This window comes from Triticum aestivum, chromosome 2B (assembly GCF_018294505.1).
Source record: "Triticum aestivum cultivar Chinese Spring chromosome 2B, IWGSC CS RefSeq v2.1, whole genome shotgun sequence".
Lineage (NCBI taxonomy): Eukaryota > Viridiplantae > Streptophyta > Magnoliopsida > Poales > Poaceae > Triticum > Triticum aestivum.
The window spans coordinates 700099525-700119527 of record NC_057798.1 but is presented as its reverse complement, the minus strand read 5'-3'; the positions used below and the strand labels follow the sequence as shown (position 1 = coordinate 700119527).

At 43.1% G+C, this 20003-nt stretch overlaps 3 protein-coding genes across 3 annotated transcripts; 1 reads left to right on the top strand and 2 right to left on the bottom strand.

Moving 5' to 3' along the window:
* Positions 1–400: 400 nt before the first annotated feature.
* Positions 401–1109, top strand: LOC123046798 (leucine-rich repeat extensin-like protein 5). The gene has a single exon (XM_044470231.1). It carries the CDS (start codon positions 470–472, stop codon positions 926–928), a length of 459 nt encoding a protein of 152 aa, XP_044326166.1. The 5' UTR covers positions 401–469; the 3' UTR covers positions 929–1109.
* An 864-nt stretch (positions 1110–1973) lies between these two features.
* LOC123046797 (IMPACT family member in pol 5'region) lies at positions 1974–4387 on the bottom strand. Its single transcript, XM_044470230.1, has 6 exons — positions 4057–4387; positions 3540–3581; positions 3336–3451; positions 2879–2984; positions 2721–2774; positions 1974–2316 (listed from the first exon to the last, which is right to left on the bottom strand). The coding sequence occupies exons 1-6, from the start codon at positions 4342–4344 to the stop codon at positions 2161–2163; spliced, it is 762 nt and encodes a 253-aa protein (XP_044326165.1). The 5' UTR covers positions 4345–4387; the 3' UTR covers positions 1974–2160.
* A 2865-nt stretch (positions 4388–7252) lies between these two features.
* On the bottom strand, positions 7253–9324 carry LOC123039430 (BTB/POZ and MATH domain-containing protein 2-like). Its single transcript, XM_044462608.1, has 2 exons — positions 8192–9324; positions 7253–7399 (listed from the first exon to the last, which is right to left on the bottom strand). Exons 1-2 carry the CDS (start codon positions 9317–9319, stop codon positions 7253–7255), a joined length of 1275 nt encoding a protein of 424 aa, XP_044318543.1. The 5' UTR covers positions 9320–9324.
* Positions 9325–20003: the final 10679 nt, after the last annotated feature.

The window sequence follows — 20003 nt, the reverse complement described above, 5'->3', positions numbered from 1 at the left end:
TCATTTCGGCATTTATGATAAAGTATACATAGAGGTGTAAAGTGACCAAGCTGCAGAGATGCTTCGAGTTTTGCAGGGCGGATGCCCAGCTGCTTTTTTCTGGCAGGACGAAACCTGAAACCTGACCGTGTTTAGCAGTTTCATTCATGCACAATAAATTGGTAGCCCATGACGAACTTACTACGTGTACAATCTTGGTCATCAGAAGTTTAGAACAAAGAGAAAATCCAGCAACTCCGCCGTCCATCAACCCAATCTGCTAAGCGAAGGACTTCCCAACTCCCTTATCTGCATCTGCAAAGTACATTGGGCGGTGAACAACCAGACCAAGGACTTCAGATCAACCACCAGTGGTGGCCATAGTATATCATCTTGGTACAAATAGCCCCAGTATCTCAAAGATACAGATATCATCACAGAGCAAATAAACATAGCAGGCCTGCCTAGCGCACACACAGAGTAACTTACCATGGCTGCCAGTGTCCACCATCTCCTTGTGCTGCTCCTAGCCTTCACAGCCTTCAATGGCAGCTCTGCGGCATCTCGTCCTCTTTTGGACACGGCAGCTGCACCAGAGGCCACACCAGCTCAGCGTTCTACACCGGAAGCTCCAACAACACCGCCTCCAATGCCTTCCATTCCCGCAGTTCCGAAACTGACAATGCCGCCAATACCATTCATTCCTATCCCGAAGGTCGCCATGGCACCAACCGCCCCTGGCACAGTTCCATCTCTTCCGATTCCGGCGATCCCAACCACCATGCCGACCATTCCTACTTTGCCTGTTACCATGCCACCAATGCCCTCAGTTCCAATTACCATTCCATCCATTCCGATCACAATACCAACAACTATCCCTACCATTCCTGGGTTCCAGATGCCACCTATTCCATTCATGTCCCCACCTCCGCAAACCACCAGCCCATGAAGGCCGTCATAGCATGAGACTGCTAGTCAGGGGCTTGATTCGTACACATAGTTATTATCACTGTGTTTGTAATGTTTGTTCTGTTGGATGTTTTACTGGCTTGCATTTGGTGTTGATTGTGAATGCAGTTAAGTTTTTGTACTGTCCTGTTTGTTAATAAAGCATTGCTTGGTTTGTTTAAGTTACTGCAAAAGATAAGAATCCTGAATTCCTTTTTTGAACCATAGCATGGTGTCAACTTTCAACAGAAAAGAATGATAACATCTAATATACTCTTATCTTGTTTGACAGAAAAGAATGACGACGTCTAAAATACTCTTATCTTGTTTGATAGAAAAGAATGATACCAACTATTCCTACCATGCTCGTCTTTTGTTTGACAGAAAGGAAAGATAGCATTTTCCTTTCAACAAAACTAAACAAAGACGGCATGGCATTAAGAAAATAAACACCAACAAGAAGCAGGCACGGCATGGTAATTTACCAGGACATGCTATATGGCAAGTATTAGCTAGATGTAAGCTTCAGTGTTTCTGAACAAATCCGTGGTTATCTCGGACTAGTAGGAGAAATAATAAACACCAGACATGCAACCATGCAACAATATACTCCTGGACTTCCAAACAATGAGAACAGAAAAAGGAAAGAAAAAAAAAACATTGAGCCATAGATGCAAGAGAAGATTTATCCATCAAACTGACACATTGAAAGCAAAAGATACCAATTTGATGTTAACCTGGTGATAACAAACATGGATACATCAGAAATTTTCATAGCATAAGACAGCACTAACACAGAATAACAAAGTTTAAAAATGGACACCACTAAGTTCCATTGATTGTAACTTAAAAAAGATACATCATGTGAAGCTAATATATCTATAATGTTGGGAATGAACAGTCACCTCTTTGGAGGTGGATGTTGGGTTTATCAAAGGCACTCCAATATGGAGTTGAAATTACAGTGAGACTAGGGAGTAAATACTTCTGGTGCCTACATGCCATTGAGCCAAGTATAAAACAAAGCAGAATTAAAGGCTTGGTAGTACACATGACATATCTTTTGGAAAGGTCAACGGGTTGTTTTAAGCCCACATGAACTAATTTCCATTAAGCCATTGACCAAAACAAACATGGTGGGATTAGATTGTACAAATACTTACACTCAACAAACAGAAGCTATACTAGCTGCCAATTAAGCATTGAAACTACAATCAATCTTATCCCCTCTGCTTATTGTAATAATTCAATTTTCCTGCTGCAAGCTGAATTCACTGCGCTTCCAAGACTCTCAATTTTTTCATATTCTACTTTGAACATGACAACAACTGTACCATCTTTGCCAGTGTCATAGTCCTGTTTAATATCTTCGGCATGGAAATGCTGCAGCTGTTCAAAGATTCAGCAGTCATACTTAGGCTTCAGCAAATCATAACCATTCACCCAAAAAGAAGTTGGAAGTACATGAATAACCTCCAGAAGACACACAAGTATTGCTTGGAATTAATTTACTGGTTACATTAGGCTCTAAAATCAACATAACATACAGCAGAACAACTCGATGTACTGTGATTTATTTCGCTTTGCTGCATGCAAGTACTCAAACTAGATAAATAGCGCTTAGGTTTTTCAACACAATTGGTTCTATTGAGCAGACACACCATAAATATGATATACCCCACAAATGTTTATAATAGCAACTCTGCATTTATGCTTTAATTAATTGTCTGAAAATAAGTGTTGGTGTCTGAGGTGTCTCCAGTACAATACTTTTGTGTATATGCTTACTATACCTGATTATAGACCATGCCCAAGAGATCAAATGGTACTTCCATGCCCACACGAGCCTGAAATGAAAATACCCACCAAGTCAGAATTATACACACTTCCAGCTTCACATTCTTGCATGCATCAGGCAAAGAGCAGATGGAACATATTTGAGCTTGACCACCTTGGGCTTCACAAGACAAGTAGGAGCATCTTTAAGGCACTCAGCAGCAACCCCACCATAAGCTCTCACCAGCCCGCCGGTTCCCAGTTTTATGCCTCCAAAATATCTTTAGCAATGTTTAAAGGAGGAAATTAGCATAAAGAGGTAATCACATGAACCATGTGTCTCATAAAAAGATGTAGTGACATATATGTTAACATCACTTATCTACAATTTCATTTCTATGGCTCACTTAACTTATACTCCCTCCGTCCGGAAATACTTGTCATCAAAATGGATAAAAGGGGGTGTATCTAGACGTATTTTAGTTCGAGATACATCTCTTTTTATCCATTTTGATGACAAGTATCTTCGGACGGAGGGAGCACAAAGGTAAATACCAGCAAATTGGTAAAAATTATTAGTCATGATAAAAAAAATCATGAAAAATGAAGGGCATTACTTGACAAATGGCTACCTTATTACAACCACCATGACCATATCTATGCCAGATGAAATGATGGCAGAGTATATTGGCTTTCCAGCTGTGCTTGAAGGTTCGCCGTCATCGTTATAACGGAACTGTTCTCCCACCTAAGAACACATGAATGCAAAGATCAACTCACCATTAACAATCATAGACACAGCATATGAGTATCAGGCTTTATATAAAACCACAAACCTTGTACGCCCAGCAATTATGGGTGGCACGAGGATCCTTGACCTATAACACAAAACCGTGTAGATCTAGTCAACAGAGTACACAGAAGTTCTGGTTTCAGGATGGACAAGTCATAAGTTTGCTAGTACGGTCCAAATGCAAATACACTGATGTGTATACAACTGCAAGGCTAAGCCCGCACAGATAACAAGCAACAAATCAGGCGCAATGCTTATAATTCCTAGCCAAAACATATGCCATTGGAAGCAATAGATCGTGAGCGAACACATTCAGCAACGCATCAGCATGACAAGGATAACCTTGCAGAGCATAATAACTGAATTAACGAGTGCTTCAGGTGAGCAGAACATATTATTTACGAGCTAAACTAACGAGTTTTCTTGACAGAGCATTTGATTGGGTACGCATCGTCGTCTGGTGACCAGGTACAGAAAACTAACTGGATTGCTCCACTGCAACTAGAGATTTAGGGGTCGAGAACTCGCTGGAAAAGGAATCGAGTGGGAAGGAGGCGCACCTCGTTGAGGAAGGACATGGCGGCGCGCTCGTCGGGGACGGAGGCGGCGACTGCGATGAACTTGCTGCGCTTGATCTCGCGCTCGCAGCGGACGCGGCCCACGAGCGTCGTGTAGGGGGTGGGTGCCGACGACGCGGAGGAGGAGGAGGAGGAGGACATGGCGCGCGCGGCGGCGGCGGCGGCCGAGCTACCGCAGGAGCAGCGGCGGTGGACTGCGGCTGCGGGGTCGAGACCGGGGAGCAGGAGGGGAATCGAGCGGAGGCGTGGGGATAGGCGCACGGCCGCCATGTCGCCCGGCGCCGTGGGCGAGTGGAAAACCGTGGGTGGTATGGAATCGTCGCCCACGTTGTAACGCTCATGGACCAGCCCTAGGTGTGGCCCGGGAGCCCACGCAGTACTAACTGGGCCGGCCACAGGCGCGGCGGAAGGAGCTTAGATATTTTATTCAAATCTTATAAAAAAAGATATTTTATTCAAATATATAAAAATAGAGTAATATTTTCTTTAGATTTTACAAATTAAATATTACAATAATATTAAGAACTTTTGATAAAAAACTACTAAATCAATGCTAGCCATGCAGTACGAATGTTTAATCTATACCCAAAAAGTGTTAACGTGTACTACCTCCGTTCCTAAATATAACTATTTTTAGAGATTTCAATATAGACTACGTACGGATGTATATAGACATGTTTTAGAGCGTAGATTCACTCATTTTGCTCCGTATGTAGTCTATATTAAAATTTCTAAAAAAAACTTACATTTAGCAACTGAGGGAGTATTAAAAAACTTTAGTATGTATTTAAAAAATATTTTTGTGTATTTACGCAACGTTCATCGTGTATTTTCATAATATTCATCATGTATTTTAAAAATGTGATGTATTCTTCTAAAATACATCACGTGTTAGGAAGAAAAAGAAGAGGAGGAAAACGGACTGGAAAATAAAAATTCAAAAAAGTCAAAATGAAATTAAAAATAGCTCAAACCCGGAGAAGCGCTTGGTAACAAGGAAACCGAACTAGGACGGCTAGTTGTTAGCTTCCATGTGGGTTACTGAGGGCATGTACAATGGTCCTATCTTATGAGTGCCATGTAGGATAGATGATGAGGTGGAGAAGAAAGAAGTCATAAGAAAATGTTTGTCTTCTCTTATTTAAGAGAAGACAAGAGGTGATCTCTTAGCACAATATGTCTCACCATATTTTTAGGAATTGCTAGTTATTGAAGATAAGGCTAAGAGATGATGCATTGTACACAAATTTTTTTGTCATCTCTAAATCACATGCAAGACTTAAGTTAAGACTATCTTATCAACCATTGCACATGCCCTGAATAGGAAATACCATGTTGCCCACGGGTCGTAAAATCTGGAGTGAAGTTTCAGGTGGTGGTGAATACTCAAAGGGCATGCCGGTCAAAAACTTTGAGGTTTGTAGGGTGGTGGTGTGCCGTGAACATTTATTCCAATTGAAGTTCTCTTTTCCTTCCTTTTCTTGTTAGCAGTGTTTCCATTCTTGCTTGGGCTTGAAGCAAATTGTCCTTGATTTGCCTAGAAGGGCATGTCGGTCAGAAACTTTGGGATTTGACGGGTCATTGTCCGAGGACATGTCCGCGGATGTTTGAGAGACTGGATTAGCTATATGCGGCTGTAGATGCTCTAAGGAGCTCACTCCACCGATTTGTAAGCCCTCTCGGTACACAAAGAAACAACATCAGGAGTAGGGATTGAACTGACACTGATGACTCGGACCTGGGTAAACTGCCTCGCCGTAGCTCGTGAAGTGGACAAGCTGTTTTAACCCCTGGTCGAATAACCTCGAACCAGCTATATGCGTCTGTAGATGCTCTAGGGAGCTCACTCCACCGATTTGTAAGCCCTCTCGATACACAAAGAAACAACATCAGGAGTAGGGATTAAACTGACACTGATGACTCGAACCTGGGTAAACTGCCTCGCCGTAGCTTGTGAAGTGGTCAGGCTGTTTTAACCCCTGGTCGAATAACCTCGAACCAGCTATATGCGTCTGTAGATGCTCTAAGGAGCTCACTCCACCGATTTGTAAGCCCTCTCGATACACAAAGAAACAACATCAGGGGTAGGGATTAAACTGACACTGATGACTCGAACCTGGGTAAACTGCCTCGCCGTAGCTTGTGAAGTGGTCAGGCTGTTTTAACCCCTGGTCGAATAACCTCGAACCTGGTAAAGTGCCTCGTCGTAGCTCGTGAAGTGATCGGGCTGTTTTAACCTCCGGTCGAACAACCTAGAAGCTCAGCCGTAGCTCCGGTATCGACAATCACAAAGAATTGACACCGTTGGTATTTCAACCTTTATTCTCTATAGTTTAGTTGGTTTGAAGTATTAGTTGATTGGATACCCAATCTTTATAAATTTTCAAAGTTACTGCTTCTACTTGTGTCATCTTATGGGCCTAAAGAGGTGTAAGTAAGGGGCCACATTCACTGTTTTGACCTTTTTCGTTAGTTTATCACGAGGACCCTATGTGCAAAATTATTAGGATCTTACCGCCGAGGCCTTTGGCGGTAGGACTTACCTGCACCGTCACCTTTGTTTTTTGCAAAAAAGACCCTACCGTCATAGGCTTGGCGGTAGGGTCTTTTTCACAAAAAAAGATTTTTTTATTGCATGTGCCCCTTTATTATAATTATATGCATATTCCTACCGCCAAGGAGGGTCTTTTTCACACTGAACGGGCGTACCGGTGACAATGGAGATATAAAAAAAACGTCGGATCCGAAAAACTTTTGCACAAAGGGTCAAATCGTGCTTAAGTTAAAAAAAAGGGTCAAAAGAGTGAATTTGTCCTAAGTAAGGCATGGGGCGTTGGACCGAAGATCAGCGGCGAACTCAGCAAAGTGAATTGAAGCGGTACTTAACTGAAGAAATGAGACACTTGCACAGATTCATGCCTAGCTCCTGACAGGTAGGCATTGTGGTTAGGTTGTACCGTACGTGATTAAAGGAGAAAACGAGCACAATCGATGCCAAAAGCAATCCCACAAGGTTATATTGTACACTGAATAATGTTGGCAAAAGGAACTCGTTATACACTAAATAACTGTAAAGTCCAAAATAAAGTCATAGCCTCAACAATCTCCGCTCGATCGGTTCACATGCCGATCGATCCACCCTTTCAGCTCAAATTAACGAACTGATCAGCCGACCGGACTAGCGGCACCTCATGTACACTCGACAAGAGACCACCACCGCCGGCACCAAAACGCAAGCGGAGACGAGAACCGCACGGTGGACCTGCGATGAGCGCTGCTGCCTCTTGAGCCATCCGGGTGTCCTCCGCGGATTGGTCCGCACCACCTGATTAAAACAAAGAGCCAACAAGTATAAGATACCAGGAGTATATATGGGCGTTTCAGAGCGCTATTGATGGCTGCATATGCATCATTTCATCTCAAAACACGCCCAACGATGATGAAAAGAGAAGTGAAAGAGTTTATTATTCAGCTCAAGCCTAACTAGGCGAATGATGAAAGAAGCAAACGTGAAAATACTGCATGTGCAGATCCGTTTATACACATTGTGCCGATGATTCGGGATAGTGGTGATGCCAAAGGCAAAGAATATATTGGCTTTAGACATAATTAAACATGCGTGCTCTTTAATTTGAAGGATTCTCAAACATAGTTACAGATCCTCTATTTGCAAGATTCTCAAAACATGCAAATGTTTGGAATCCTTTTTGATTGAAATGATATTTGAAATCTATTGATACTAGACCTTACATCATATCAAATAAAAGAAGTGAAAAAATTATACTAAGAATTTCATGTTAGTCCACTGATGGCTGGGGTGTTATCCCTCTTTTCGAAAAAATAAGAAAAATATATTAAAGAATCAAAATCCTCTAAAATGTCAAGATTCCTTTGAATCGCAGGAGCCCTTTCTCTATACTATCGTGAACTTCATATGTGTATGTATGTGTAAAATTAGTGGTGTTTCTTGAAAGACCGGCTCTGCAACCAACATGTTGAACACATGGAATCGCCACTGAGCTTGGTGGTTTAGCAAGTTGTGCAATGGGTACGCTAGTGGTTTAAAAATCAATATATTTTAACACGTAAAAAGAGTTCTTATGTAAATTACTCCTACCTCTGGCAACGGCAAATTTTCTTGTAAAATATCTGATATGACCTCTGGACAGCTTGTCACAAGGTGCTTGAATCCATCGGTCTTCTTGACATCACCGAACACATCCCGCGAAGACATAAAGTCAATGCAAATGTCTTTCAGTCGCTCGTGACAATGCTGCTTCGCTAAAGTTAGGGTGGTTGCAACTGCCTGCACGTCAATGCTTCGGCATAGCTCTCCTTCACACATTGCGGCTAGCCTGTCCAACCCATACCGATCCGCGGCAACCAACAAATGCTGCAGTGTCGTGCTCTTCTTCAGATCGCGATTATCCGGCAGGGCATCTATGTATATAAAGTGAAGAAGCGCCTTGAATACAGAGGGCTCCACGTCATCGATGTTGATGCACTGCATCTTGTTCTCTTTCATCGGACCGAAGAGCTCCGCCCTGAAGAACGGCGTGCGAGCGGCCAACACAAACCTATGAGCCTGAAACGATTGGTCGCCCACGACGAACGTCACATCCGTGCCTTCCCCGTCCTTCAACATGTTCCCAAAGTCTTGGTGAAAGTTTGAGGGCGGGATCGGGACGATGAACGTGCTCACTTCTTCCACGTGGCGCTCTTTCAAGACCGTCAAGACACACCTGATGGTGAAGCAGTCATCTTTGAGGGCCAGCAGCTTGGACTTGGGGACAAAGCGGACATGGCCCCAACCCGTACCACTAGGGGTAAACGTATGCCGTGTGCTCCGTTGCTGACACAATTGGCCATCCTTGCCCCATAAGCTCAGAGTGTACTTGGTCATCACGTCCGTCGGCCGTGGCTGTCGGCTGCAGGGACGGAGACGGAGGTAGGCGGAGGCGTGGTCGGCTTCTTCGCCCTCGTCCTTGGTGGCCCGGTCGGGGTAGAACATGATGTCCCACTCGCAGTTGTCGCAGCCGCCGACGGTAAACGTGCTCGACGTGACGTAGTTGCCGGTGCCCATGCCATGGAGCAGCGAGTAACCGGCGATCTCGAAGTTGTGCGTCACCGTGGTGCCCTCCGTGTAACATCGCGACCACGTCTCGGTCTCTGGGGCAGCCCAAGAACCTGTCATGTTTCCCATGGCGATGGGCAGGAGATCTCGACAAACAGGCAACACCAGCATCGTATATGCATGCGCCGGAGCCGTGTTAAATAAAAAAGTTACAGATTTCCTATTTCAAATAGTTATCTCACGTCTAACTTTCTAGCCACATGATTTAGACATTAAGATTAGTATTCTTTGCTTTTTTTATTGATTGATCTTGTTCATTCGTCGTTCAGGCCGGGCATCATGGCAGTAGGCCGTTGTCTATCAATTGATCTTGCTCCTCCTACGTTGCCTCCTCGTTGGCTGTTGTGGCCACAGGTGAACTTTTTTCAATCTTCTTTTTTGTTTTTTTGTTTTTGTTTTTTTGTTCAAATTCTTTTTTTTAAATTCATGATTTTTATATTTTTTTTCACCTTTTCACTTTTTCTTTTTAAAATTTTCATGACAAGGTCTGTATTTTTTGTCCAAGTTGCAACTCTAACCTCAACTTGCAACGGGGGTCGATCTTCTTTTGTCATATTTGCAACCCCACCCTCGACCCGCAACTGGACTTTGACATTTTTTGTCTCAGTTGCAAGTCCATCCTCGAACTGTAATTGGGGCTCGAAACTTTTTTTATCCCAGTTTTAAGTTCATGCCCAACATATTTTTGTCCCAGTTGCAAGTGCACCCTCAACTCGCAACTGATCTTTTTTAGTCTCAATTGCAAGTCCACCCTCAACTCACAAATGCAGCCCAATTATTTTGTCTTAATTACAAGTCCACCGTCAACTCACAACCGGACTCGACCTTTTTTGTTCTCAGATGATAGCCCAACCTCGATTTACAATTGGGGTCAATATTTTTATTGAGTTGCAAGTCCACCGCCGACTCGCAACGGGGGTCAATCTTCTTTTGTCATATTTGCAACCCCACCCTCGACCCGCAACTGGACTTTGACATTTTTTGTCTCAGTTGCAAGTCCATCTTCGAACTGTAATTGGGGCTCGAAACTTTTTTTATCCCAGTTTTAAGTTCATGCCCAACATATTTTTGTCCCAGTTGCAAGTGCACCCTCAACTCGCAACTGATCTTTTTTAGTCTCAATTGCAAGTCCACCCTCAACTCACAAATGCAGCCCAATTATTTTGTCCTAATTACAAGTCCACCGTCAACTCACAACCGGACTCGACCTTTTTTGTTCTCAGATGATAGCCCAACCTCGATTTACAATTGGGGTCAATATTTTTATTGAGTTGCAAGTCCACCGCCGACTCGCAACTGGGCTCAATCTTTTTTGTCCCTGTTGCAAGTCCACCTTTGACTCACAACTGGGGGTTGACCTTTTCTTGTCCCAGCTGCAAGTCCACTCTTGACTTGCAACTACGTCTAACTTTTTTGTCCTAGTTGCAAGTCCACTTTTGACTCGCAACTGGGGCGCGGCATTTTTTTTGTCCCAGTTGCAAGTTCACCCTTAACTTGCAATTGGGCACCGATCTTTTTTTGTCCCAGTTGCAAGGCCACCATTGACGCGCAACTGGGGCCCGACTTTTTTTTCCAGTTGCAAGTCCACACTAGACTCGCAACTGGGGACCGACCTTTTTTTCCCCAATTGTAAGCCATCGTCAACTCGCAACCTGGGTCTGACCTTTTTTTTTCTCAATTACAAGTCCACCATCAACTCGTAACTGGGGCCCAATATTTTTTGTCCGAGTTGCTACACAGTGGGCGCGTGATTTTTTCTGGCACAAAACAAAAAAAATGCATGAACATTTTTTAATTGTCTCAATTATTTTTTGAAATGGCACGAACAAATATTTGTGTACGTACAAGCTAGCTACAAGCAACCTGATCGATTCTTTGACGGGACATACTAGTACTAGTTGCTCAATGGCCGAAGCTAGCCTAGCCAAGCAATCAATTTGATCGATTCTAGCCCGTGGCAGCTCACCTACACATGCGACACAAGAAACGATTGGATCGCCACAACCACAACGCGGGACTGTGGCCAACAAGCACGTCAAGAAAAATGCGTAAGAGGCTGTAATTTTGATGATGATGTTACCTAGATGTAACATGAGTACACAACCAATAAACGGGAAAACAACCAAAGTGAGATGGTGCTGACATCATACTTAGATGCGAGATATTATCTCACATTTAGATGTGACATAGACGGACCCAAAAAATTAACGTGTAGCAAAAGCCAAAAGAGCAAACAGGAGTTCATGTCCAGCACGCGTGCACGGACAAGTAATATTCTTTTCTTCTTTGATGATGAAAGAATGCACGGACAAGTAATAGGATTTGCCGGGGTAATTCCTAAACGGCGCCCTCAGCGGCCGTTTACACCCATTTCGCAATCGGGCGCATACCCCTCAAGCAACTTGGGCTCGGCCCATCTTCTCATTTTTTTTCCTGTTTTATTCCGCAAAAAAGGTAACGCAACCGACAGGGATTCGAACCCACGGCGTCTTCACTAAAGACGAGAACCACTAACCAACCCGCCATAGATATCTGATGTGGCTAATTACATCTTCTACTTTCTTTTGTTCTTTCCTCCTTTTTTTTCTTGTTCCTTTCTTTTGAAGATTTAGTTCGTTTTTTTCTTTTCTCTTTTGCTAAATGCGTGAACTATTTTTCAAAAATTGATGAACCCTTGTTGAAAGTTGATTAACTATTTTCAAATTTGATGAAATTTTTTCAAATTCGATGAACTTTTTCGAATTTGATGAACTTTTTTTTAAAACTCGATGAACTTTTTTCAAACTTAATGAACTTTTTTTCAATTTCAGTCAAATTGTTTTTCAAACTCGATGTTTTTTTGAAACTCGGTGAACTTCTTTCAAATTCAATGAAGTTTTTGTTTCTTTTTCGTGTATTTATACACAGTTCATTGCATATTTATATACAAAAATGTTCATCGTATATTTAATAAAATGTTCAACATATTTAAGAAAATGTTCATTGGGTATATTAAAATTGTTCAGCATATATTCACAACAACGTTAAATGCATATTTATACATTGTTCAGCGTATGTCACAAAAATGTTCAATGTGTATTTAAATATTTGTTCAGCATACATAAAAAAATGTTCAGTGTGTATTTAAAAATTGTTCAGCGTATATCACAAAATGTGCAATGTATATTTAAAAATCGTTCATCATTTGAAATTTCAACTTTTTTGTTCATTTTTCCAATAAATGTTGATGTTTTTAAAAGTTTGGTCAACTAGTTCATTTTTTGTTCATTTAGTCGCTAGTTCCATGTTGGTGTGGTGGTTAACCATACTCGTACGCTTACAATCATGGCGCGAGTTCGATCCTGCAGCTCGTTTCTTTTTGGCTTAAATTTTTCTGCGTTGCCTGCTAGCGAACGAAGTAATACTGGGCCGGCCCAGTAGAAGCACCTTCGAGCGCCAGTAATCGAAACCGGCGCTGAGAGCGCCAGTTAGGACCTCCCATTTGCCGGCTGCAGGCGAGCAGGTCTCACCATGAAAACTCCTGCCATGGATGGGCCCATTGATTGTGTTTGGTTAGGCCCGGGTTACAGATGTTACCTCTTATTATTACACGAGCCAACACTGAAGATCGTGATCCGTCTTGCTCTTCCTTGAGGCTGGACGTGCACGACAGCGTGGTCGGCCTGTGCCCGGCTGGCGGTGCGGTTGTAGCGTTGAGACTTGTGTGGCGGCGACGCTGGTTGCAAGATGAGCAGGGTCGTGACTTGCCTTTGTCGTCGACCGTCTGGCATGTTCCTGAGGTCGAAGTCGGAGCTAGGGTATTGCAGGGCGACACTGCGGCAATGATGCCAAGCAATGGGCAAATTGGATTCTGTCAGTGCAAGGTGTGCTCCTTTTCTCCCGTGAGGCTCGTCATCAAAGTCGGAGCTGCACTAGTAGAAAATAGGGCTTTGGTTGAGGCCTAGGTAAGGGCATTAATCCCGCTTCACTCACAAACCGGGACCAAAGGGGGCATCAGCCCGGATCGTGAGGCCAGGGCGCCAGCCGGGCCTGGGGGGCCATTGGTGCCGGTTCGTCTGACCTCTTTGTGAAGAAAATACGCCCTAGAGGCAATAATAAAGTTATTATTTATTTCCTCATATCATGATAAATGTTTATTATTCATGCTAGAATTGTATTAACCGGAAACATAATACATGTGTGAATACATAGACAAACTTAATGTCACTAGTATGCCTCTACTTGACTAGCTCATTAATCAATGATGGTTATGTTTCCTAACCATAGACATGTGTTGTGATTTGATTAACGGGATCACATCATTAGGAGAATGATGTGATTGACTTGACCCATTCCGTTAGCCTAGCACTTGATCGTTTAGTATGTTGCTATTGCTTTCTTCATGACTTATACAAACTTCCTACAACTATGAGATTATGCAACTCCCGTTTACCGGAAAAACACTTTGTGTGCTACCAAACGTCACAACATAACTGGGTGATTATAAAGGAGCTCTACAGGTGTCTCCGAAGGTACATGTTGAGTTGGCGTATTTCGAGATTAGGATTTGTCACTCCGATTGTCGGAGAGGTATCTCTGGGCCCTCTCGGTAATGCACATCACTATAAGCCTTGCAAGCAATGTAGCTAATGAGTTAGTTACGGAATGATGCATTATGTAACGAGTAAAAAGACTTGCTGGTAACGAGATTGAACTAGGTATTGGATACTGACGATCGAATCTCGGGCAAGTAACATACCGATGACAAAGGGAACAACGTATGTTGTTATGCAGTTTGACCGATAAAGATCTTCGTAGAATATGTAGGAGCCAATATGAGCATCCAGGTTCCGCTATTGGTTATTGAACAGGTCTCGGTCATGTTTACATAGTTCTCGAACCCATAGGGTCCGCACGCTTAACGTTACGATGGCAGTTTCATTATGAGTTTATAAGTTTTGATGTACCGAAGGTTGTTCGGAGTCCCGGATGTGATCACGGACATGACGAGGAGTCTCAAAATGGTCGATACATAAAGATTGATATATTGGAAGCCTATATTTGGATATCGGAAACGTTCCGGATGAAATCGAGATTTTACCGGAGTACCGGGGGGTTACCGGAACCCCCCGGGGGTTAATGGGCCTACATGGGCCATGAGGGAGAAGAGGAGGGCCGGCCAGGGCAGGCCGCGTGCCCCCTCCCCTAGTCCTAATAGGACAAGGAAGGGGGGGGGGCGCCCCCCTTTCCTCTTTCCCCTCCCTCCTTTCCTTCTCCACCAAGGCAAGATGGGGGAGTCCTACTCCTGGTGGGAGTAGGACTCCTCCAGACGCACCCCTAGGGGGCCGGCCGCACCTCCCCCTTCCTCCTTTATATACGGGGGCAAGGGGCACCTCCAGACACACAAGTTGATCATCGTGATCGTTCCTTAGCCGTGTGCGGTGCCCCCCTCCACCATATTCCACCTTGGTCATATCGTTGCGGTGCTTAGGCGAAGCCCTGCGCCGGTAGAACAACATCATCGTCACCATGCCGTCGTGCTGACGGAACTCATTCCCGACACCCTGCTGGATCGGAGTCCAGGGATCGTCATCGAGCTGAACGTGTGCTGAACTCGGAGGTGCCGTACGTTCGGTGCTTGGATCGGTCGGATCGTGAAGACGTACACTACATCAACCACGTTGTCATAATGCTTCTGCTTACGGTCTACGAGGGTACGTGGACATCACTCTCCCTTCTCGTTGCTATGCATCACCATGATCTTGCGCGTGCGTAGAATTTTTTTGAAATTACTACGTTTCCCAACAGTGGCATCCGAGCCTAGGTTTTATGCGTAGATGTTATATGCACGAGTAGAACACAAGTGAGTTGTGGGCGATACAAGTCATACTGCTTACCAGCATGTCATACTTTGGTTCGGCGGTATTGTTGGATGAAGCGTCCGGACCGACATTATGCGTATGCTTACGCGAGACTGGTTTTACCGCCGTGCTTTGCACACATGTGACTAGTGGGTGTCTGTTTCTCCAACTTTAGTTTAACCGAGTGTGGCTACGCCCGGTCCTTGCGAAGGTTAAAACAACACTAACTTGATGCACTATCGTTGTGGTTTTGATGCGTAGGTAAGAACGGTTCTTGCTCAGCCCATAGCAGCCACGTAAAATTTGCAACAACAAAGTAGAGGACGTCTAACTTGTTTTTGCAGCGCATGTTGTGATGTGATATGGTCAAGACGTGATGCTATATTTTATTGTATGAGATGATCATGTTTTGTAACCAAAGTTATCGGCAACTGGCAGGAGCCATATGGTTGTCGCTTTATTGTATGAAATGCAAACGCCCTGTAATTGCTTTACTTTATCACTAAGCGGTAGCGATAGTCGTAGAAGCAATAGATGGCGTAACGACAATGATGCTACGATGGAGATCAAGGTGTCGCGCCGGTGACGATGGTGATCACGACGGTGCTTCGGAGATGGAGATCACAAGCACAAGATGATGATGGCCATATCATATCACTTATATTGATTGCATGTGATGTTTATCCTTTATGCATCTTATCTTGCTTTGATTGTCGGTAGTATTTTAAGATGATCTCTCACTAATTATCAAGAAGTGTTCTCCCTGAGTATGCACCATTGCGAAAGTTCTTCGTGCTGAGACACCACGTGATGATCGGGTGTGATAGGCTCTACGTTCAAATACAACGGGTGCAAAACAGTTGCACACGTGGAATACTCAGGTTAAACTTGACGAGCCTAGCATATACAGATATGGCCTCGGAACACGGAGACCGAAAGGTCGAACGTGAATCATATAGTAGATATGATCAACATAGTGATGTTCACCATTGAAAACTACTCCATCTCACGTGATGATCGGACATGGTTTAGTTGATTTGGATCACGTGATCACTTAGATGACTAGAGAGATGTCTGTCTAAGTGGGAGTTCTTAAGTAATATGATTAATTGAACTTAAATTTATCATGAACTTAGTACCTGATAGTATTTTGCTTGTCTATGTTTGATGTAGATAGATGGCTCGTGTTGTTGTTCCGTTGAATTTTAATGTGTTCCTTGAGAAAGCTAAGTTGAAAGATGATGGTAGCAATTACACGGACTAGGTCCGTAACCTGAGGATTATCCTCATTGCTGCACAGAAGAATTACGTCCTGGAAGCACCGCTGGGTGCCAGGCCTGCTGCTGATGCAACTGACAACGTTAAGAACGTCTGGCAGAGAAAAGCTGATGACTACTTGATAGTTCAGTGTGCCATGCTTTACGGCTTGGAACCGGGTCTTCAACGACGTTTTGAACGTCATGGAGCATATGAGATGTTCCAGGAGTTGAAGTTAATATTTCAAGCAAATGCCCGGATTGAGAGATATGAAGTCTCCAATAAGTTCTATAGCTGTAAGATGGAGGAGAATAGTTCTGTCAGTGAACACATACTCAAAATGTCTGGGGTATAATAATCACTTGATTCAACTGGGAGTTAATCTTCCTGATGATAGTGTCATTGACAGAATTCTTCAATCACTGCCACCAAGCTACAAGAGCTTCGTGATGAACTATAATATGCAAGGGATGGACAAGACTATTCCCGAGCTCTTCGCAATGCTAAAGGATGCAGAGGTAGAAATCAAGAAGGAGCATCAAGTGTTGATGGTCAATAAGACCACCAGTTTCAAGAAAAAGGGCAAAGGGAAGAAGAAGGGGAACTTGAAAAAGAACAGAAAACAAGTTGCTACTCAAGAGAAGAAACCCAAGTCTGGACCTAAGCCTGAGACTGAGTGCTTCTACTACAAGCAGACTGGGCACTAGAAGCGGAACTGCCCCAAGTATTTGGCGGATAAGAAGGATGGCAAAGTGAACAAAGGTATATATGATATACATGTTATTGATGTGTACCTTACTAATGCTCGCAGTAGCACCTGGGTATTTGATACTGGTTCTGTTGCTAATATTTGCAACTCGAAACAGGGACTACGGATTAAGCGAAGATTGGCTAAGGACGAGGTGACGATGCGCGTGGGAAATGGTTCCGAAGTCGATGTGATCGCGGTCGGCACGCTATCTCTACATCTACCATCGGGATTAGTTTTAGACCTAAGTAATTGTTATTTGGGGCCAGCGTTGAGCATGAATATTATCTCTGGATCTTGTTTAATGCGAGACGGTTATTCATTTAAATTAGAGAATAATGGTTGTTTTATTTATATGAGTAATATCTTTTATGGTCATGCACTCTTGAAGAGTGGTCTATTTTTATTAAATCTCGATAGTAGTGATACACATATTCATAATGTTGAAACCAAAAGATGCAGAGTTGATAATGATAGTGCAACTTATTTGTGGCACTGCCGTTTAGGTCATATCGGTGTAAAGCGCATGAAGAAACTCCATACTGATGGACTTTTGGAATCACTTGATTATGAATCACTTGATACTTGCAAACCGTGCATCATGGGCAAGATGACTAAAACGCCGTTCTCCGGATCTATGGAGCGAGCAACTGATTTGTTGGAAATCATACATATTGATGTATGTGGTCCAATGAATGTTGAGGCTCGCGGCGAGTATCGTTATTTTCTCACCTTCACAGATGATTTGAGCAGATATGGGTATATCTACTTGATGAAACACAAGTCTGAAACATTTGAAAAGTTCAAAGAATTTCAGAGTGAAGTGGAAAATCATCGTAACAAGAAAATAAAATTTCTACAATCTGATCGTGGAGGAGAATATTTGAGTTACGAGTTTGTTTTACATTTGAAACAATGTGGAATAGTTTCGCAACTCACGCCGGAACACCACAACAAAATGGTGTGTCCGAATGTCATAATCGCACTTTACTGGATATGGTGCGATCTATGATGTCTCTTACTGATTTACCGCTATCGTTTTGGGGTTATGCTTTAGAGACGTCCGCATTCACGTTAAATAGGACACCATCAAAATCCGTTGAGACGACGCCTTATGAACTATGGTTTGGCAAGAAACCAAAGTTGTCATTTCTTAAAGTTTGGGGCTGCGATGCTTATGTGAAGAAACTTCAACCAGATAAGCTCGAACCCAAATCGGTGAAATGTGTCTTCATAGGATACCCAAAAGAGACTATTGGGTACACCTTCTATCACAGATCTGAGGGCAAGATTTTCGTTGCTAAATTCGGATCCTTTCTAGAGAAGGAGTTTCTCTTGAAAGAAGTGAGTGGGAGGAAAGTAGAACTTGATGAGGTAACTGTACCTGATCCCTTATTGGAAAGTAATTCATCACAAGAACCGGTTCCTGTGACAACTACACCAATTAGTGAGGAAGCTAATGATATTGATTATGAAACTTCAGATCAAGTTTCTACTGAACCTCGTAGGTCTACCAGAGTAAGATCCGCACCAGAGTGGTATGGTAATCCTATTCTGGAAGTCATGATGCTTGACCATGGCGAACCTACGAACTATGAGGAAGCGACAATGAGCCCAGATTTCGCAAAATGGCTTGAAGCCATGAAATCTGAGATAGGATCCATGTATGAGAACAAAGTATGGACTTTGGTTGACTTGCCTGATGATCGGCAAGCCATTGAGAATAAATGGATCTTCAAGAAGAAGACTGGCGCTGATGGTAATATAACTGTCTACAAAGCTCGACTTGTTGCAAAAGATTTTCGACAAGTTCAAGGGGTTGACTACGATGAGACTTTCTCACCCGTAGCGATGCTTAAGTCTGTCCGAATCATGTTAGCAATTGCTGCATTTTATGATTATGAAATTTGGCAAATGGATGTCAAAACTGCATTCCTGAATGGATTTCTGGAAGAAGAGTTGTATATGATGCAACTGGAAGGTTTTATCGATCCAAAAGGAGCTAACAAAGTGTGCAAGCTCCAGTGATCCATTTATGGACTGGTGCAAGCATCTCGGAGTTGGAATAAACGCTTTGATAGTGTGATCAAAGCATATGGTTTTATACAGACTTTTGGAGAAGCCTGTATTTACAAGAAAGTGAATGGGAGCTCTATAGCATTTCTGATATTATATGTAGATGACATATTATTAATTGGAAATGATATAGAATTTCTGGATAGCATAAAGGGATACTTGAATAAAAGTTTTTCAATAAAAGACCTCGGTGAAGCTGCTTTCATATTGGGAATCAAGATCTATAGAGATAGATCAAGACGCTTAATTGGACTTTCACAAAGAACATACCTTGATAAAGTTTTGAAAAAGTTCAAAATGGATCAGGCAAAGAAAGGATTCTTGCCTGTATTACAAGGTGTGAAGTTGAGTCAGACTCAATGCCCGACCACCGCAGAAGATAGAGAGAAAATGAAAGATGTTCCCTATGCTTCAGCCATAGGCTCTATCATGTATGCAATGTTGTGTACCAGACCTGACGTTTTCTTAGCAATAAGCTTGGCAGGTAGGTACCAAAGTAATCCAGGAGTGGATCACTAGACAGCGGTCAAGAACATCCTGAAATACCTGAAAAGGACTAAGGATATGTTTCTCGTTTATGGAGGTGACAAAGAGCTAGTCATAAATGGTTACGTCGATGCAAGCTTTGACACTGATCCGGACGATTCTAAATCGCAAACCGGATACGTGTTTTTATTAAATGGTGGAGCGGTAAGTTGGTGCAGTTCTAAACAAAGCATCGTGGTGGGATCTACATGCGAAGCGGAGTACATAGCTGCTTCAGAAGCAGCAAATGAAGGAGTCTGGATGAAGGAGTTCATTTCCGATCTAGGTGTCATACCTAGTGCATCGGGACCAATGAAGATCTTCTGTGACAATACTGGTGCAATTGCCT